The sequence below is a fragment of the Callorhinchus milii genome, unplaced genomic scaffold, assembly GCF_018977255.1.
Source record: "Callorhinchus milii isolate IMCB2004 unplaced genomic scaffold, IMCB_Cmil_1.0 Scaffold3, whole genome shotgun sequence".
NCBI lineage: Eukaryota > Metazoa > Chordata > Chondrichthyes > Chimaeriformes > Callorhinchidae > Callorhinchus > Callorhinchus milii.
The window spans coordinates 11,692,001-11,713,554 of record NW_024704744.1 but is presented as its reverse complement, the minus strand read 5'-3'; the positions used below and the strand labels follow the sequence as shown (position 1 = coordinate 11,713,554).

Sequence of the window (21,554 nt, the reverse complement as noted above, 5' to 3'; positions counted from 1 at the left end):
CCCTGATATCTCAGCCAAAAATCCTTCAGATAAATTGGACAATCAATTCCTTAATGCTAGTGAGATGTTGCTCTGTGTGAATTGGCTGGCGTGTTTGCTTACATATATTCAGAAACTGCAATTAATAATTTCTGTGACGGGCTTTGAAATGTTTGAACAATGTGATAAGGTGCCAAACCAAATGCAAGCATCATTACTTAAATTGTTATACACTCTGCTTCACCATGGATTTTTCTCACTTTAAATTTCCTGAGGGCAGTGATCATCAATACTTAAAATTGTTCTCTTCACCCCCAAATTCCAGGGCAGTAATGTAATGCTGCATTTTTTTCCCAAACAGATTCTTCAATGCAAATTTTCCTCATCGGTGGTACATGTGCAAAGTTACAATGCACTAATTTTAAGAAAAAAAACTTTCATTTATTTGAAAACAATTTAAACTTTAAATAAAATTGTGTCTACCTGTCTTGCCTTATGAGCGGTCTCAATATCATGCTCTTTTAAACAGCTTACAGCTCGCGAGTCTGGGGAGCTCCCCACATTCCAGTCAGATACACCAGCACCGTCTATCATCCACTGCAATAAAACAAAAAATTGATATCCCACAATAAAAGATAAAAATTGAGGTACAATACCTGCCTGGCAATATGACTCATGGTAATGCCATATTTCCTCATAGTGTTCTGGCCCCTGTAGTCAGGAGGATTTCCTATTTCATATGTTGATGTTGCTGCACTGTCTATCCTCCACTGGAAAAGATACAAGCAGCATGCAGTTTTTTTTTGCTATTCATGCACTAAAATAAACTAATGCAATTGATATTAAAAATCCACAATGCAAAAACTTCAATGCAGCATTTTCCCTAGTTTTGACAAAAATACAAAGTTTGTTAGCGAATAAAAACAAAATTGCATATTTTTAGTTCAGGACCTTAAATAAAAATTTACAATTTAATTTAAAAAAAATATACAGAACCCCCCCTAATTGTAAATCATTAATATTTTCAAATTTGGACATCTTTTTCTATCTTTCAGGCAACTCAGAAGTGACCCAATAACAATAACTATCCATCCCAAGACCTCCATGAACAATTCATCAGGCATTTCTGATAACATCTACAGAAACCAAACTGCAGACTTTACTTTCCAATCTAGCAGTTACCATCAATCTATGGTTTAGTATTCTATCAAGTTTATACTTCCAAAAGAAAATCTAGTATCAGATTCACTTTAAAGTCATTCAGTGATACTCCCAAACATTTTCACCCTTGTTGAATGTACCTTATTTTTGTACTGTGAAAGCAAATGTGTAACTGATAAGCAGCTTCGTAGCAATATAGCAATATATGCAATATAAAAGGCATTGACAAAAGTGCAGTATCTAATAATAAAAATATTTAGCCCTGGGTATTTTTTGTGGTTGTTTGAATAAATCATGTTTGGAGATGAGAATAAAAATCTTCTGAGATTTTGGGGAAACTAACCATCAAACAATCTACCTGTTAGCATCATAGCTAACATATTATATGTTAGCAGTTGAAAATTGTTTTCTTCCTGAACATATTGGGCATTACAGTGAAAATGTGAGACCAACCATGATACTACTCCTGATATTTGCAGATATAATGTATGCAGGGACACAGCAGACCCTACCCCTGGGGTAAAATCATAAGATTTTATAATACAGAAGGTGGCCATTTGGCTCACCATGTCTGTGCTGGCTGGCTTATCAAGACCAATCTTTTGAGACCTATTTGGCTGGCTTTCCCCATATCCCTTTAAGGTTACTCCTGTTAGGTATTTATTGGGTCTAAAGTTAAATTCACCTATATAGATTCAGCTTGAGGTATTAAAGTATAAGTGACAGATTTAAAATATGTTCTGGATTTGCTTATTTATGAAAGAATGCTCCATTAAATCAATCTGTCAAATAAACATTTCAAGAGAAAGAGAAAACAAGGCTTACTTTGTCAACGACACCTTGGTCTGTTGCCAGCTTCCTGAAGATTGCTTCGGCTATTGGAGACCGGCAAATGTTACCTTTAAAAAAAATCAAAAGCTTAAAACATGCTTTTATATCACTTCTCTTACACATTCTAAAATGTATTGTAAGTGTAGAGTAAGCTCTTATCTAATAGTATACCACTTGTGTGAAATTCTTGTGGTTTACAGGCCCACAATAGCTCAATATCTACTCTGTTAAAATTAAACTTGACTAACACCTAGCTTGCAGAAGGGAGATAGAACCTTTTAAATGGAAGTGTACTTCTTAAGAGGGTGACATTTTCACCTTTTGATCTTTTGCTCAGATAAAAGTGCATAATAACCCCAAAACTACATGTGAGAATTTCCACAAACCCAATTTTATTTGTGGAACAAATTTTTTTCCCCTTTCTTAATGCATTCGATTTTTTTTCTGTCTGCTGTTCTTTGGCGCCAGTCACCCTTCGGTTCCTCTCAACTGACCAATATTCATATGTGAGCCTTGACAGTGAGTGTTTGCAGATGATTCAACCAGAGTTGACAGCACAGCTGAGCCCAATCTTGTCCTCATGTGACATACATGCAACTCCATCGGAGGTTGCTGGATAACCATCAGACGCAGGAACCCGGATTGATTTCTCCTAGTCAATTACTGTGCCCCACTGCAGAGATTAGCTGACAGCACAGGACCGGAGATAAAACTTTTCCCAATCTATATACTCAGCTACTTCATGAATAAACTTACTTAGCCAAGGGAGTTTAAGTACTGATATCCTAAACACAGCAAAATGAATTAAACACTGCACTGTCCACAATGTTTTGGCACAAGTTGAAGAAATTGAAATTGCAAAATTGAAAAACTCTTGTAGAAATTCATAATAAATGAACCGTCTAGTTGACAGTTCTCAAAACTTCTAACTTGTGATAATTGCAAATATGCCATTACGCCATCAGCAATATGTTTGATGTCAAGGAGAGAAACAGGGAAAAAATAAAGTCAACTGTGATCTTTCAACAGATCTGGTAAAATGTGCAATATTAATCATCATCCTTGCATTGGATATAAAGCCTCATCATTTCATCGACATATCTCAAAGTGCTTCACATAATATACTGGTAAAGTGGATTGACTTCATGGGCAAAACATTAAACTATACAAGCAAAGCAAACACTACTATAGTTTTGTACTATCAAACAGTCCCTCAATGAGTCTGGTTGCATAAAAGTTAATGCCAAAACTACACTGCAGAGTTGAGTCTTATTACACTGTTGACCAGGATCTTGCTCAACCTTGTTTGAATTTCAGGCTCAATTCCACCAACTACACTCTGAACTGTACCCAATGGCTAGCATTTCATTCCAATGCACAATTAATTTAAGAATTGAAAATACCATCTTAATGATCATTTTGCTGCCAGCCTCCACACCTGCACCACCACCCCTCTTACGCCTGCACTTTGCTGACTTTTGCAATTGCCTGTTTTAAACTGCTTTTGACTACAGAACGTTTTATTCATATCAAATCTTGATTGTGAATATCACAAATTGAATTACATTGTGTAGTATTATTGGAATTCAATTTTGTTAAAATTATTCCATACATAGAAAGCAATCCTTAATATAGGACTGTCAATTCTGCCTTTCACGGTTTCACATTATTGCAAGATGCCTCTGGATTAATGTAGAAATAAAAAGAATTACAGTGCAACAAGTCTGTGCATGGGAATCACACAGAGGGATCAGATGAGACCTTGGGTGCCCATGACATGTCAGAAGTGATAGATGTGCAGGAGCTGGGCGCTGTGGGACAGTGCAAAGGCCGACTCTGAGAGCTTGGGGCTACCAGAGAAGGGGAGGAGCGAGTGTGCAAACTGGCATAACAACTGGTGGCAGAGCATTTTGTTCTCCACAATGGACTCTGAAAATTAAGACTAGATATTTTATTTGGGGAAGTCTTAAACTGTTTTCTCCAAATTACTCTTCTCCTTCAACCTTCGTCGACTTCAGACCCACAGTGTTGCTAAACACAAAATCATCTATCCTTAAAAAGTTCTTTGATGGCTGAATGGATAATTTGGTGTGGTACAATATTATAAAAAGCAGTATATCGAAAAGGCTCAAATTGGCATCAAAGACCCTGAGTTAAAGAATTGGAGGGGAGGGACAAAATCAGCTTTCCTTATTTCTAACAGGGCATGCTGCTGGTCATTGCTTCTACATTTATTACACATTGCACAGCAAAATGGTCAGCTCCATCAGTACTTCAAAATGCCAACTGGAGTATGGGAAATCAAAAATTCTGACTTCTTAGTTATCAGGTTTCTGTCAATATCTGCATTCCCATGTATGCGCAGCATACAGAAAGTAACGTTGTTGAGCAATCCAGAAGTCAGCCATTTTGGCTTCCAGTGGGTTTCCCGGCAGTTTGAAGCATCGATGGAACCGCTCCATATATTTTGGATAAGTAAATGTTGGTGTACACACAACTATAAACTATCCCATGTTACAAAGTTTATTGTAATGCAATGCATTACTAATCACTCAATTCAAAAAGGCTGCTGTAAGAAGAATCGCTTTTCAAGAAAACAAATAATACTTGCATTAGTTATAGTACAGTATCTATGACAAATGTCTCAAACCATTTCACAGATAATTGCTATCAACTGCAGTCAATAGCAATATGTTCAGACATGTACAATTCAAAATTGAAGCTACTGAAGTACAGTAAAGATGTATGTATACACACTGCATTCTAAACTTCAGTGCATCAGTTACAATTACTTTTAACCAGGTAAAATAAAGTGGAACAATTCAATATGTTATATAGCTTTGACAGGAGGGGGGCGGGGGGTCTCAAAACATTTAAACACATACAATGAAAGGGAAAAAGACCTCAACAGAACAGACCAGAAAAATCAGCAAAAGGATACACTGAGACCAATGGAGAAACACAGGTAATTAACACTTTATGTGTGGTTTACACTGTGTTTCTGTGGTGAAGGACAAAGCATAAATCGAGGTTCAGAAACATTAACTGAAAGTCAAGAACCAACTTTCGCAGGTGGTTTTGGCAGCATGTCAATTCACACAGTGCAGGTCAAATGCAGTTGGTGAAAACTGACTTCAAACGGTCTCTTGAAAAGCTTATTCACCATCCAATGGATCTCAAAAATTTGAAAAACAGCAATATTTTAATGCCATTAAAGAGAAAATCCACAATTCCATAGCATAAAATTGTGGATTTTTTTATAGTTACAATCATTGATCCTTTCTTACCATGGTAAATTGCCTTATCTACTTTATATTAAAATGAGTGACACATAGCTAGAAAGCTGAAGAAAATCGCTATTTGTTGGTTAGGACGTCGAGAGAAACTCCCTTCTCTTTTCGAATAGTGTCATGGGATCTTTAACGTCCACCTGAACAGCAAGATAGGACCACGGTTCAACGCCTCTTCCAAAGAACAGCATCTCTGACGATGCAGTGCACTACCCTGTCAGGGTGGACTGTGAGTTCAAAGTCCCAACATAAGGCTTGAACCCATAACAATCTGACTCGGAGGTGAGACTGGCATCAACTGAACTAGGCTGGCACAGCAATATGACATGTTGCTAAAAGTAAAGTCTTCTTGATTTAAATAATTTTTAAAAAATTTGGTCATTCAATCCACAATTGTTTGCGGGACACTGCTGTACGCAATTGGCTTGCCTTGTTTCACCCACAAAATATACAGTCAATTCACTTTACATTACAGTATATGGAGTCCTGTAGCTCAGTGATGAGAACGCTCGCCTCACAAGCAGACATGTGGGTTCGATTCCCGGCAGGGCAAAACGTTGGGCAAGTTTCCTTACTCCACACGCCTGCCTGTTTACCTAGCAGTAAGTCGGAACCCGATTGTTAGTCGACTGGTGGATCGCTTTTCTGGGGGTAATAATTCCTTCAATCTTTTTAAAAAATAATAAATTGGTCACTCAATCCACGACTATTTGTGGACACTGTGCAATTGGATGCCGTGTTTCGCCCACAAAATATAGTCAATTCACTTTCCAGTATAATCTGTGAAGTGCTTTGAGATGTCTCAAAGACATGATAATGCGTTATATCAAATGCAAGGATTATTATGTTATTTATAATATCTTCCAGCGCTACCTCAACATTAGTCTCAACAATAAAAAAACCTGGACCTTGTTATCGTGCAGGAATCTAAATAATATGCAGAAGTTAATGCCCAAGCTTCACACCCAGCTTTTTAACACAACCCTCCCCCCCTTAAATGATGTTGGCACTTAGCCCCTTAAACACCAACTTACATTACATAGCAACATTCAAGCAAAATAATGTCTCAAGCACTTGCCAAATACTGTGATTTTGTTTTGGTCAGCTGGGTGTTTTACATATGCAGAAATCCATCACCACGCTTAAGAATATCCAAACTAGACAGAATTCCACATACGCATGCCATCTGCGTATGGAAATGTTCATGTCTGGAGTTGGAATGTACACTCTATTCCTGGAGGGATATCCTGCTTACCTAATTTGAGAGTATTAGGAACAGTGCCAAGCCTAGCGACCTGCTGCAAATTAACCAGTTAAGATCTTACAACTTGCCATTGAGAGCTTGTCCAGCAGGAGCCAAATAAATAATAATAATCGTTGCCTTATCACACCTTCGAGACATCTCAAAGAGCTTTACACAATGTATAAGAACATAAGATATGCTAGACGAAAAAAGACCAAGGTTCGGCTAGTTCGCCTTCCACCTTCCTGGTGGTTGCATGCACATATGTCCCGAATGCATGCACATGTCCTGAACATTGCTGTCCAAAGCCAATTCCGAAGCCATTTTTGTACGAATTATGGAAAAGCGGTTTCCAAACCAACCCCTTCCCAAATGACCTGTCTGCCCTTGTTATTATGCAATATTTGGGATCCAAAAAATCCCAATCCATCTTATAACGAGACTGGTAGCTGGTTTCACTGTGTATGAGCACAGCCAACCACTTTCCCCCTGCTCAATGGCCACTTCCAGTGCTAATAGTAAAATAATTTCTGCATCAGCAGCAATGTTAGTTACTACTTGCAAAAGCAGGTAAAAACTGAAAGGATGCTTGGTCACACAGCGTTAATTCCTTGGCTGACAACTGCTGTGGACAATAACAAATTACATTTGTATGGCACCTTTCACGTCAAGAGGACGTCCCAAAACCCTGGACAGTCAGGGATTTGGAAACGGGCTGGGGGTTGGGATTAGGAGTGCAGGTAGGTGGCTGAAAGCGCGTCGAAGAGGAGGGTCTTGAGATGTGCCTTGAAGGAGGCAAGGGATGGAGCAAGGTGAAGGGACTGTTGGATCAAGTTCCAAAGGGTGGGGGCATAGAAGCTGAAGGTCCGACCGGTGATGGTGGAGCAGGTCAGAGACTGCTGAGCAGAGGGAGCGAACAGGTTGATATAGGGTTAGCAGGTCACAGAGGTAGGAAGCAGCAAGGCTGTGGCCACCTGAATTATATTTAGATTTTCCAACAAAGGGCAAAAAATGGGCTGAACCATGACAAGTTGATCATGGGGGAAGGGTGGTGTAGGGGTGGGGGAAGGCAGAGAGGTGAGAGGGAGACCAAAGGCATGGTTGAAGAGAAGGGTCTTAAGATCAGCCTTGAAGGAGGAAAGGGAGGAAGCGAGGCGAAGGGACCGTGGGATGAAGTTCCAGAGTGTGAGGGCAGAGAGGCTGAAAGCCTGGCCACCGATGGTAGGGCGGGAGACATGGAGCAGGCCGGAGCCCGCTGAATGGAGGGAACGGGAAGGTTGGTAGGGAGTCGGCAGGTCAGAGAGGTAGGAGGGGGCAATGCCATGGATGGCCTTCAAGGTGAAGACGAGGATCTTGAACTTGATCCTCTGGGGAATGGGGAGCCAATGGAGTCGGGCGAAGGTGGGAATGATGAGGTCATGGAGCCTGGTGCGTGAGAGTACACGAGCTGCAGAGTTTTGGATGATCTGCAGCTTGTGAAGGAAAGAGTTGAGAAGGCCGATGAGGAGGGAGTTCCAGAAATCGACGTGACGAATGTGTGAGTGAGGATTTCGGCAGCCTAAGGGGTGAGGCCCTCCTTCAGGACGTGATGTTGGACAGGCGTCAGGACGTCAGTAGTCCTGGAGTTCAAGGTGGAGTCAGAGAGTTGGGTGTCATCCGCATACATGTGGAAATTCACCCCATGTCTGTAGATGATGTCACCAAGGTGGTGCAAGTAGAGGGTGAAGAGGAGGGGACCAAAGATAGAGCCCTGAGGAACACTGCACAAGACGGTGCATGGGCTGGAGGAGAAGCCGTTCTGCCAGGACGAAGTGGAGGCGTGAAAGGTAGGACCTGAACCAGTCAGGGACAGAACCTTGAAGGTTGAGGTGGGAGGAGAGGCGGTGGAGGAGGTTTGAGTGGTCCACGGTGTCAAAGGCGGCGGAGAGGTCGAGGAGGATGAGAGCCAGAGGGAGCCCTGGTCACACATGGTCAGGATGTTGTTTGTGACCTTGACCAGAGCAGTTTCGGTGTTGTGGGCAGCACGAAAACCCAATTGGAGGGGATCATGGAGGGAGTGAGAGGAGAGAAAAGAGCGAAGCTGGGAGGCAATGGCTCTCTCAAGGACCTTGGATAGGAAGGGGAGATTTGAGAAGGGCCGGTAGCTAGATAACTGTGATGGGTCGAGGGAAGGTTTCTTCAAGGTGGGTGTGATATTGGCTGTTTTGAGGGGTGAAGGATCAGTGCCAGATGACAGGGAGAGGTTAATGATATCGGTGAGTAGTGGGGCAAGGAGGTGGAGCTGGGATTTAAGGAGAGGGGTAGGGATGGCGTCGAGGGAGCAGGTGGTGGATTTCATGGAGGTTACCGTGTTGAAGAAAGAGGAGGGGATGACAAGTTCAATGGTGTGGAAGGAGGGATGGATAACTGTCGGATGGGTAATTGTGTGGGGTGGGGATGGGAAGGGGGTGGAAGTTGGGAGGGCAGTGGCAGCTGAGCGGATTCCCTCGATTTTGGACTCGAGGAAGTCCAGCATTTTCTCGCAGTGGGCGTCAGAGGAAAGTATCTGCGAGGCGTGTCGGGGAGGGCGGAGGAGCGGTTGGTGGTGGAGAACCGGAGCCTGGGGTTGCCCTTCGCCTCCAGGATTAACCTGGAATAGAAGAATGATTTGGCAAAGGGGGTGGGGTGGGGGGGAGAGCAACATCGGGGTCTTGAGGAGCAACAAGACATTTGTGGAGAGCCTTTCACGTCAGGAGGACGCCCAAAAGCGCTGAGCGGCGCCATCGGGTGTCAATTCCTCCCCAATGGGGGGGGGGGAGGGGGGGAGACGGAAAGGGGCCGAACAGTGTCTCGGGGCTCTTGGGGCCCAATGTGGAGGAGGCCGCCCGGCGTTCCCCTCTCACCCACGTGGAGGAACGCCAAATCCCCGCCACCGTCCATGGACAGAGAGAGAGAGAGGGAGAGAGGGAGAGAGGGCCCACACCCACCCACGTGGAGGGCCGCCGTCGGCCGGACTCCACGTAGAGGCCGCACTGACTTACCGCGCGCGCGCCCCTCCCTCCCCACCCCCCGGGGCCCCGGCGGAGGACTCCGCACCGACAAACGCCTTATTATACAGACATAACAGAGGAGGAGAAAGGGCGCCGCGTTTCCTCTCTCAGTCTCCTCCTCCTCCTCCTGCTCCCGCTTTCCCCCGAGGCGGGCGGCTGGTTGGTTACCTAAACAGACGAACAGAACCGACTTGTTCACGGCGGCCATGACAGACAGACAGACAGACGGACGGACGGCGGCGGCGGCGGAGGAGGAGGAGAGGAGCCGAGGGGGGAGTGGGCGGAGCTGTGTCCTGGTCACGTGGTGCGCTCCCCGCGACGTCACTGCCCCCTGCGGCTGATTGATTGACAGGTGCCGCTCTGATCACGTGGGTGTGTCTCTCGCTGCACATTTCCGCTCTCACACATGTCGACTATTATCATTATTACTATTATTTATTCTGTTACATGTCTCGTGAACGAAGGGGGTCCCGTCCTGTCCTGTCAATGGGGAGGGGAGGGGGCGGGGCGGGGGCGTGTGCAACAAACGGTGGCGAGTCATGAACAAGGTGGAAGTTTCTGGAAGAGTCGCCCATTGTTTTGTTTGTTTGGGGGGGAGGGAGGCCATTGGACAGCATCAGGGAGTGGGGCTCCCTCCCTCCCTCCCTCACCCTCCCTCCCTCCCCGGACTCCCTCACCCTCCCTCCCTCCCCGGACTCCCTCCTCCCAGGTAGGGCTTGAGTCAGGAAGGGGTTGGCCAGGTACGTGAGAGAGAGAGAGAGAGAGAGAGAACAGGTGAGGGAGAGAGAGAACAGTTGAGGGAGAGAGAGAGAGAAAGAAGGTGTGCGAGAGAGAGAGAGAACAGGTGAGGGAGAGGAGGGAGAGAAAGAAGGTGTGTGTGAGAGAGAGAGAGAGAGAACAGGTGAGGGAGAGGAGGGAGAGAAAGAAGGTGAGAGAGAGAGAACAGGTGAGAGAGAGAGAACAGGTGAGGGAGAGGAGGGAGAGAAAGAAGGTGTGTGTGAGAGAGAGAGAACAGGTGAGGGAGAGGAGGGAGAGAAAGAAGGTGTGTGTGAGAGAGAGAGAGAGAACAGGTGAGGGAGAGGAGGGAGAGAAAGAAGGTGAGAGAGAGAGAGAACAGGTGAGAGAGAGAGAGAGAGAGAACAGGTGAGGGAGAGGAGGGAGAGAAAGAAGGTGAGAGAGAGAGAGAACAGGTGAGAGAGAGAGAGAGAGAGAACAGGTGAGAGAGAGAGAGAGAACAGGTGAGAGAGAGAGAGCAGGTGAGAGAGAGAGAGAGAGAGAAAAGGTGAGAGAGAGAGAGAGAACAGGTGAGAGAGAGAGAGAGAACAGGTGAGCAACTCCACACTGACAGCAGCACTCTCTCCACGTCCCAATTCAAGATCATTCCTGCCTTTGTAAAAGTAAGTTAATGGCCCTTAAATTGTTCTATGTTTCACAGTTGTATTGCAGATCCGCTTTTTTTTTGGTGCAAATTATTATAATAGCGATCAATTTGCCAACACAATGCACAGTCACTACACTTCACCCCAACCCCAACAACAAATTACATATGTATAAATGCCTTTCACGACAGGAGGACGTCCCAAGGTACTGTGAACTAAGCGCTTGGCGACATCCTCCTCACTTGACCTGACTGGCTTTATAGGAAATGCAAGGATTATTATTGTTATAAGTTGCTCAGTATGGAAAGAATCGATGCATTTCTTACTACATTGTCTCTGCTGATAATTATCAAGCTCTGGGTGGAATTGGGTGGATCATGAAAGGAGGATAAATATAGTCACAAACTGATTTCTTCCAAGTAAATGTAAAGTTATGCAAATTGGAACAAGAAGAGTGAGGAAGTTGGTAGGTGTGTGACAAGCCCAGTGAACAAATCAGACATTACACTGGCAGCTCACAAGACCAGGAACTCTTATTTAAGTCAAGAAAACTGCTGTTTACAAAGGTAGTTTTTACAAAATCATGGAACTGTTTATTTTAAATTATTATTTGTTTATTATTTCTTAATACTATTAATACTATTATGCTAACTAATTTATAACAAATAATTTGGGGAGTGGCGGAGGAGAGCAGTACGTTCAATATTGTAACATTTGTTGTTCATTATAATAATCCTTATAAATAAAACCCAAAATACTGCAGATGCTGGAAATCTGAAACAAAACCAGAAGTCGTTGGGAACACTCAACAGGTCAGGCAGCATCTATGGAGAAAGGAATGTGAGTGAACGTTTCGGGTTCTGATGAAGGGTCGTGGACCTGAAACATTGACTCATTTTCCTTTCTGCATAAATGCAGCCTGACCTGCTAAGTGTTCTCAGTGACTTCTGTTTGTGTTTCATAATAATCCTTATGTTTGGTATAGTGCCTTTCACCATAAGGAGGAATCTTAAAATGCTTAACAGCACTTCATATTGTAAAGTGTAGTGATTATGGATGTGTAAGCAAACAAGAGAGCCGATTTGCACACAGGAATGTCTCACAAACAGCTATGAAGCTCTCTGGAACGCCACCCTGCCCAAGGAGCTCTATATAAATGCTAGTTATTATTGTTGAAGTGAATGACCAATGTTATTTGGTGAATTGTTGGCCAGGACAGTGTGAGAAACTCATTTTTTTTAGGTAGTGCCAAGGGATCTTCAACCTCAACCTGAACAGACAGTCTGGTCCTCAGTTTAATGTTTCAACCTAAGGCTGAATTACAAATTACCAAACTGTGTGAATGGGTGTGGGGCAAGGTGAATTATAAGAGGAGGATGAACAGAGTAGCGTCTTAGGACATCCTCCTGGCGTGAAAAGCGCTATATAAATGCAATTTGTTGTTGTTGAGTAACAGATTCATTTCTTGATATTGATGTAAAGTTATGCTTATTGGAATAACAGCAGTGAGGAAGTGGACTGAGAAGGAGGTGGAGGTAGTGAGAGGCCAGGTGAACTCGGCTAATATTGCACTGGCATGCTTCCAGAAGAAAAACATTTATTTTTGTGTGTCAGCTTCATTCACAGGTAACTACTTTTGAGTGTAATGATTGTTTTTCTTGGCAATCATGGCTGTATTCACAAATATTTTAACAGATATTAACAGATATTATCTTTGACTAAAAAATAAAAAAAAAACACAAATAAAGGAATATTGTATTTGTGGTATTGTGCTATGGTTAGATACATAGCACTATACCACAATGTGGAGTGATGCAACTTCAATTGCTGTTAACTTCCACCTTCCAGCTGTTCATGTGAGGAGACAACAACAACAACTTGGATTTATATAACGCCCTCCACGCCGGACGGCATCTCAGAGCGCTTAACAGTAAGGAATCCCGGGGCCGAGCCATGGGGAGTGGGAGGACGGTGACCAAAGACCAGGAAGTTGTCTCTCTCTCTCCCCACATACAGAAGCAATATGCTTGTGGACTGTTTGACCTTTAGGTGACTAGCTAACTGTGGCATTGCCAATGACTGGGAATGTATAACCCAACACTATATTTGCCACAGCTGACACATGACACTGAGATGGGAGAGAGAAAATAATGCATTAATTTAAATATGATCAAATTAAATGTAATATGACGGGAGAAAGGTCAAGTGAAGAAGACATTTGAGAATTATGTTCTCTCAGTTTTTGTTTTTTATGCTTTTTTTTGTTTCAGAGCTTTTCTTTTTCGTGTTCACCTTCTGACTTTCCGGCATAATCTCCTGATTTGTTTTGTTTTCTGTGTGGCAATGTGCGTAAATCTCCCCAATGTTTTCACTTTTTATTTTTTAGTTGAAGATAATATCTGTTAAAATAATTCTCTCTCTGCCCGTTGTCCTTATTTTTGTTTGCTTTTCCACGCTCTCATTGCTTTCTTATCAGATTTGAGGCAACATTCACCGTTTAGCTTGTGTTTTCTGTTATCCTGATGTGCTCTTTAATGTATTATTTTTTAAAAAAAGTATCTTTTGGCTCACAGTAACAATCTCCCAACATTTCATGACTTCTGCTGGTTTGGAAACATACTTCAAGATCCAATTGAAAAAGACATATTCAGTTCCACTTTGAAGTTTCTTGCTATGTGCTACAGTGGTATCTGTTACACATGCCTGTCACCCTTTTAATCAACATAATCACTTGTATTTCCAAATCACTTCTGTTCTGTGAACTCTTGAATTTGGCACAAAGACACTTGCTTATCTGAATTCAGAATTTCCAAATCCTTCTTATCATAATTAGCCTGATCAAGTGTTCTCTGTTTGAAGAGAGAAGAGTCCGATGATTCCAAACCTATCCTCATATCTCTTCCTAAATTAAGTTTGAACTTCTCTACACTCGCTCCAACAACAGTTTTGAATGTCCACTGTTCTTCCGACTACAGAATTTCGTTGTTGAAGTAATGAGACCAAAGTTGCACATGGTACTTCAGGTGTGGTCTCACGAAAATCATAACATATGATCTTAAAATTACTTCTCAGTTTATTTGCTGCAATATTAAGTATACATCAAAACATTTAATAGCATGCAACAATACAGTGTAGGTTAATATAGTGCGTTTCACATCAAAAGGATGTCTCAAAAGTGTTTTACACAGCTGACTGTGTTTTAGAGCTGAAGGGGGTTTGTTGACGACAATAAAATTACATTTGTGTAGTGCCTTTCATGTCGGGAGGACATCCCAAGACGTTGGGCAGACAGTTTTAGACCCGGGTTGGGGTTCGGGACGGTGGAGGGCAGGGTGGGAAACAGGGAGATTGAAAGCATGGTTGAAGAAGAAGGTCTTGAGATAGGTCTTGAAGGAGGCAAGGGAGGAGGTGAGTGGGAGGAACTGCGGGATGGAGTTCCAGAGGGTGGGGCAGTGAGGCGGGGGACTTGAAGCAGGCCGGAGCCTGCTGAGCGGTGGGAGCGAGCAGGATGGTAGGGAGTTAGGAGGTAGCAGAGGTAAGGGGAGCAAGATCATGTAGGGCTTTGAAGGTGAGGACCAGGATCTTGAATTTATCCTCTATGTGACGGGAAACCTGTAGAGTCAATCTAGGATGGGGGTGATAGGGTCAATGAGGCTAGTGCGGGAGAGGACGCAGGCTGCAGAATTCTGGATGGTCTGCAGCCTATGGAGGGAGGTGTTGGGGAGGCCGACAAGCAATGGGTTTGCATAGTCAAGCCTTGATGTAATAAAGGCATGTATGGGCATTTCGGATGAAGTGGAGGCAGTGTGAGAGGTACAATCTGAACCAGTCAAGGACAGAGCCATGAAGGTTGAGGTGAGAAGAGGTGTTAGAGAAGGATAGTGGTCGACGGTGTCGAAAGCAGCAGAGAGATCAAGGAGGATGAGGAGCCAGAGGGAGACCTGGTCACAGATGGACAGAATATCATTTGTCACTTTGACCAGGGCTGTTTCTGTGCTGTGGGTGGCACGGAAACCCGATTGGAGGGATTTGTGAACGAGTGGCGGGAGAGGAAGGAGCAAAGCTGAGAAGCGATAACTTGCTTCAGGACCTTGGAGAAGAAAGGGAGGTTGGAGACGGGGCAGTAGTTTGAGAGTAGAGATGGTTTCAGGGAGGGTTTTTTAAGGATAGGGGTGATGACGGCAGTTTTTAACGGGGTGGGAAAAAGTACCAGAGGACAGGGAGAGGTTTATGATGTCAGTGAGTAGAGGGGAAAAGAGATTGAGCTGGGAGATAAGGAGAGAGGTAGGGATGGGTTCGAGGGAGCAGGTGGTCGGTTTCATGTGGGTTGTAGTGATGAGAGAGAGGGAGAGACAGGTTTGAAGGTATGAAGGGAGGGATGGGTTGGAGTGGGAGGGGAAGATGGGGAGGAGGTAGCAGATGGAATGGCAGAGGCAGCTGATCGGACTCCCTCGACTTTGGATTCAAGGAAGTCCAGCACCACCTCGCAGTTGGCATTTGAGGTGAGGGAGGGTGGAGGAGCCGGTTCGTGATGGAGAAAAGGAGCCTGGGGTTGTCCTTGGCCTCCAAGATTGTCTTGGAGTAGAACGACGATTTAGCGGTTGCAAGGTCGGAGCGGTAGGATTTGATATGGTTCAGGCAGACCTGCTAGTGGACTATTAAGTTTGGTTTAAGCCAGGTGTGCTCAGCGGCATGCACCTGTGCTTTAAGGGAGCGAGGTGGCTGGCGTCTCATAGTGACTTACGTGAACAGGAAACAGTGAGGGGAGCGAGGGAATCGAGAATGAAGGAGAGGGAGCTGTGGAGAAGAGTGACCGAGGAGGATAGTTCATTGTGGGAGGAAGCCCAGAGGGGAAGGAGTTCAAGTTGCTCCAAGGCAGTCGAGAGGGAGGTGGGGGGGGATTTTTAGGAGATGGATGTGCGTTGGGTGGCGGTGGGGAGAGCAATTGAGGAGTTAAGAAAGATGAATTGATGGTCCGAGATCACTTTGTCGATAATGGTGAGGTCCAAGATGGTGAGGCCCCGAGTGATCACCAGGTTGAGGGGGTGACTGCAAATGTGAGTGGCGGAGTGGATTTGGAGGGAGAGATTGAGGAAGGAGATAAGGAAGGACATGTCAGCAGAGGTAAGCAGGAGGGGTGAAGTTAAAGTTGAAGTCATTTAGGATAAGGAGGTGTTCGGAGCAGAGGGAGAGGGAAGATAGGAGGGTGGAGATTTCGGGGATGAAAGTAGGGGAAGGCTTGGGGGGGGCGATAGATAAGGAGTTGAGGGAAAGGTTGGAGGGGTGATAAAAGGTAAGGTGCTCAAAGGAGGGGAAGATTCCAAAGGGGACTAGTCAAATACCTGAGAATACTAAATTGATAGTTTTAATAAACTGTCCACCAAAACCTTAAGATCTCCAGCCTAATCTGATACCACAAGTACATTCCTTATCAGTACATGTTCACACTATCTGCTGAATTTTCTTACTTTACAGTTTTCTGTATTTAACTGTTTCACCTAGAACCCTACAGTACTTAGTACTTTACACTTGTAATCTTTCTCTAACTTTAGTATTGAATTAAAATGAGACTTCACTAATTATTTAGTTAGTATTCAAACCCTGCTGAAGAAAGAGATTAAGCAGAAAGTAATATAATATTACAATAACTTCTATCAGGAGGATTTGGTAGAGTGATAGATTCTGAATGCAGTGATTAGTGAATGCTCATCTGGGACTCAGCTTCATTTCCACTCCCAATTGCAACTGAATGAAAAAGGTATCAAGTCTATGTGAGTCAGCTGCATAAACTGCACAGAAGGTATAGTGCAGAAATTGTCCAAACATGTAATTTGTGCGCATCTGTGGCAAGTGCGTCAACACAGACACTAATTTGCATGGTGACTGAGAAAAATATATTAGTATGATGGAGTTTCCAGGTGAGATATTTAGGGGAGATGAAAATCTATTTGGATTTTCTTAAACTGGGTCAAAAAGATCATGCTGCAATAAGTTACACAGAATGTTCATTTAAGCTTCTGTCCATATGCTCTTTGAAAGAAGCAGTGCAGCGGATATCACACCAGTGACACTGAATTATAGGCAATCTTTCACTGTTGAAGAATAATACATTAATCACGTTGAGCTTAATTGATTTGGAATAGTTATTTGCATGATAAAGACCATGGATCTTGTCATCAATAGAGAGATGTTATGGGTGAATTTGGAGTTAAAAGCTGAAGCTGTATGATGGCATGATTCCACAGCCTGGTATAGAACTGAGCTGTTCAGGGCAGGAAGGTCCCAAATTAGAGACCCAGTTTTTGATGAGTTTCCTGATTTCTGATGGGTTAGCTCCGAGATGCTACCCTGTGGTGGGCGCTATATAAATGGAAATTACTGTTATTGGTGCAAAATTCACTGGTTACTTTCAGCTTGTGATGTGTGTAGTGGTGCCTGCCAGTGGTGGTGCGGGCGAGATGGGGGACGTGAAGCAGGCCGCAGCCTGCTGAGCGAGGAAGCTGGCAGGTTGGTAGGGTTTAGGAGGTTGCAGAGGGAGGGATGAGCAAGGCCATGGAGCGCTTTGAAGGGAAGGACCAGCATCTTGAACTGTGTCCTCTGTGATGGGAAACCAGTGGAATCGGGCGAGGATGGGGGTGATAGAGTGTTGGTGCGGGAGAGGACATGGGCTGCAGAGTTCTGGATGATCTGCAGCCTATGGAGGGAGGAATTGGGGAGGCCAACAAGCAGGGAGTTTGCGCAGTCAAGCCTGGATGTTATGAATGCGTATATCAGGGTCTCGGCGCCTGCAGTGTGAGACAGTGGTGGAACCGAGCGATGTTGCAAGATGGGAGAAGGCAGAGCGGGTCATGGCATGGAGGTAGAAAGGATAATTGAGGGTCAAACAAGACACCAAGGTTCCAGACTGGCTTCATCCATGGATATGCATAGACATACACATGGTGTGGAGTGGCAAAAGTCAAAGTGACCTCGATAGACTGCATTGTGCATATTGCTGGTACAAGGTGCTGGTAAGCTTCCTGCTGCTTGTTCAGCGAGGATAAATCTACCTGTCAAGACCTCGGAACATAGAAACATAAGAATGTAGTATCGAAATTCTGTGTGCATGATTAGAATACACTGTTTCAGTCCATCTGGACTGTCACAATTTAAAATATTCCGTTTTTCAAATTCACAAATCCCTCATGAAACACTTTGAGATGCCTTCATGATGTAATAAGGTGCTGTATCAAATGCATTATTAAATAGATCTAGTGTGCTCTTGAAATTCTTTGCATTAAGCTGTCTACTTGGGCAGGCACTTCCACATGTTGACCACCCCCTGCTTCAAGTAACAATTTAAATTTCCATTCCTCCTCCCACTTTAGGTTGTCATACTTAGCCAAATTGAAAATATGTTTGCGTCTAATTTCATTTAGAATACAGAAGACATTAGTATAATAATTTGCCTTTATATAGTGCCCTTCATGCAAGGTAGCATCTCAAAGCGCTTAAAAATTGCAGTTCTTGATTCCGAGCAAGACGAGGGGGGTGGTGACCATAGGTACAGTTGAAGAGGAAGATCTTCATGTGTGTTAATAATAGCAATAATCCTTGCATTTGATATAGCGCCTTATCACGTCTTCCAGACATGTCAAAGCGCTTCACAGAATATACTCTTGAGTGAATTGACGATATATTTTGTGGGCAAACTGTGGCAGCCAGTCGCACACAGCAGTGTCCCACAAACAGTCATCAGTTGAGTGACCAAATTATTATTTTTTTGAAGGGATTATTATCTCCGGAAAAGCGATCTGCCAATCGACTAACAACTGGGTTCCTACTTACTGCTAGATAAACAGAGTGTTTTGAAGACTAGCAAGATGGAGAGTTTGTAGTAGAAAAGCCCATATTTTCGGGGTGGAATGGCTGAAGGCACAACTGTTGATAATGGAGCGGAGGGTATCAGAGACGTGCAGGAGGGTGGTGTGAGCTGAGTGAAGGGGGCGGGTAAAGTGGGCATAAGCAGGTTGGAGAGGCAGGGAAGTGCGATGGAATTAAGTAATTTGAACACTTGAAATCAATCCGTTCTGCAGTAAATTAACTCAATCATTCTCAGCTTCTGCAATCTTTTCTCATAGCTCAACTGCTCAATCCGGTCTACCTATAAATGTTATCAAAATGATAATATGAAACATAACAATAATGTCTGAGTACTAATGTCACATATATCAACAACTTGAATTTTAAAACCTTACAAGCAGCTTTTTGTTAATAAATGACTGCTTTCTTTTCAGTGAATCCAATTCCATCCAACCTCAAGTCTGAATCCAAGAAGGCTGCAAAGATTTTGAGAGAATTTACAGAAATAACTTCAAGAAATGGACCTGATATAATCATTCCAGGTTAGTAAAATAGTTGTGCTAGTTAATTTGTTGTCTGTATTTGTTGATTTGTTGATGTTGCCTGTATTAGTGAAATAACAACAACTTGCATTTATATAGTGCCTCTTCTTGAAGCCATGCAGATCACCTGTATTGTAAATATTATGCAGATCTATTTAGGATTTCAGCTCATCTTCAGTGCCTTCCGACGTGAAAGGTGCTATGTAAATATAATTTGTTGTTATTGATTTCAACAGCAAAATAGAGTACAAGTTTTTTGCATTTCAAATTTTTTATTTGATTAATCCTATTATAACAACAACAACAAGATTCCATTTATAGAGCGTCTTTCACGTCGGGAGAACGTCCCAAGGCGCTGGACAGTTGGGTCAGGACCCGAGCAGGGGGGAAATGATCAGGGGGAGGGAAGGGAGGGAGCGAGGAGGGGTTAGAGAGTCGAGAGGGGAGCTTATCACGTGGGATAATGCCCCGGAGCGCTTGACAGTAGTGGAATCTGTACCCGAGCCGGGGGAGAGAGAGCAGGGAGGTGACCGTAAACAAGGTCAAAAGGGAAGATAATAATATAATAATAATCCTTGCATTTGATACAGCGCTTTTCACGTCTTCTAGACGTCCCAAAGCGCTTCACAGAATATACTGTAAAGTGAATTAACTGTATATTTGTGGGCGAACGCGGCAGCCAATTGCGCACAGCAATGTCCCACAAACAGTCATGGATTGAAAATGACCAATTTATTATTTATTTTTTTTGGAGAGATTATTATTAGGCGTGTGGAGTAAGGAAACTTGCCCAAGGTTTCGCCCTGTCTGGAATTGAACTCAGGTCTCTCACTTGCAAAGCCTTTCTCCTTTAGGCGGAATTTGAAAGTGGGGAGGGAAGGGGCAAGGTAGAGGGATTGAGAGGGAAGGTTCCAGAGTTTCAGGGCGTACAGCCACTGATGGTGGAGCAGAGGGAACAAGGGCTGAACAGGAGGCCGGAGCCAGCTGAGTGGAGGAATGGGAGGTCAGCAAATCGGATAGGTAGAGAGGTGCTAGGGCATGAAGGGATTTGAAAACGAGTGAGAGGATCTTGTTATAATACTGTATCTGCCTTTCAGCAACTGAGATTGGGATACTGTCCTTTTAAGAACTTGCTATGTGTGACCAACTTGGCAGATGATCACACACTATCTTGTATATCCAACTCGTTCACAGATGTACTCTAAGTTCTCTTTGTCATTTGACAGTTGCCTTTGATTAAAACATACATTGTTGACATTCTTCAAAGTATATTTACACTAGGAGTTTGAATTCAATTTACACTTATTTAAATATTATTATTAAACCAAAACCAAAGATTTACTTTATCTCAGCCAAACTTGATCTAATTATCCACAGAATTATTTTGAATGTACCATGTGTAACGTAAATTTATTATTCTAGCCTGACATGTACTGCCAAGAGGAATGGATCATATGATGTGAGAGAGGAATGGTATTCACACTAACCTGAAACAAATCAATTAGGATAGTGAAGTGGTAGTTTATTCATTTTGAACTGATATCACTCAAACAAAATTGTGAATATAAATGACCTGGACTTGGGTAGAGGGAGTACAATTTTCAAGTTTGCAAATGATACTAAGCTAAGAAAAGTAGTAAACAGTGAGGAGGATAGTAGCACTGCAAATTGGCATAGACAGACTGGTAAAATGGGCAGACACGGGGCAGATGAAGTTTAATGTGGATAAATGCGAAGTGACGCATTTTGGGTGGAAGAATGAGGAGAGGCAATATAAGCTGATGGTACAATCTTAAAGGGGTGAAGGAACAGAGAAACCTGGGGTTCATATAAGTAAGTATTTGAAGGTGGCAGGACAGGGAGATAAAGCTGTTAAAAAAGCATACGGGATACTAGGCTTTATAAATAGGGGCATTGAATACAAAAGTCAGGAAGCTATGATGAACCTTTATAAAATATTGGTTAGGCCTCAGCGAGAGACTGTGTTCAGTTCTGGGCCCCGTCCTTTAGGAAGGATGTCAAGGCATTGGAGAGGGTGCAAAGGAGTTTTGCCAGGATGGTACCAGGAATGAGGGACTTCAGTTATCAGGAGAGGTAGAGAAGCTAGGATTATTCTCATTGGAGCAGAGAAGGTTAAGAGGAGACTTAATAGAAGTTTTCAACATTATGAGGGGATTCGATAGGGTGAACAAGGAGAAACTATTTCTACTGGCGGGAGGGTAGGTAACCCGAGGACACTGATTTAAAATAGTTGTTAA

General features: G+C 43.4%; 2 protein-coding genes across 5 annotated transcripts in view; one reads left to right on the top strand and one right to left on the bottom strand.

Moving 5' to 3' along the window:
• acp1 (acid phosphatase 1) overlaps window positions 1-9,779 on the bottom strand; it is a 32,796-nt gene extending 23,017 nt beyond the window's left edge. The window contains exons 1-3 of one of the 2 annotated variants that reach the window (XM_042333603.1): window positions 9,702-9,779; window positions 1,966-2,039; window positions 636-749 (exon numbers count right to left, since the gene is read on the bottom strand). In XM_042333603.1, the coding sequence (XP_042189537.1) occupies window positions 636-749; window positions 1,966-2,039; window positions 9,702-9,741 (228 nt within the window). In that variant the 5' untranslated portion in view covers window positions 9,742-9,779. Of the gene's footprint in view, window positions 1-462; window positions 577-635; window positions 750-1,965; window positions 2,040-9,701 lie in introns of both variants that reach the window. The other variant, XM_042333602.1, reaches the window with a different exon arrangement.
• Window positions 9,780-10,810: 1,031 nt separating this feature from the next.
• sh3yl1 (SH3 and SYLF domain containing 1) overlaps window positions 10,811-21,554 on the top strand; it is a 72,768-nt gene continuing 62,024 nt past the window's right edge. For 2 of the 3 annotated variants that reach the window (XM_007894009.2, XM_042333560.1), the window contains exons 1-2: window positions 10,811-10,930; window positions 19,189-19,296. In XM_007894009.2, the coding sequence (XP_007892200.2) occupies window position 10,930; window positions 19,189-19,296 (109 nt within the window). In that variant the 5' untranslated portion in view covers window positions 10,811-10,929. Of the gene's footprint in view, window positions 10,931-12,819; window positions 12,843-19,188; window positions 19,297-21,554 lie in introns of those variants that run through there. The other variant, XM_042333558.1, reaches the window with a different exon arrangement.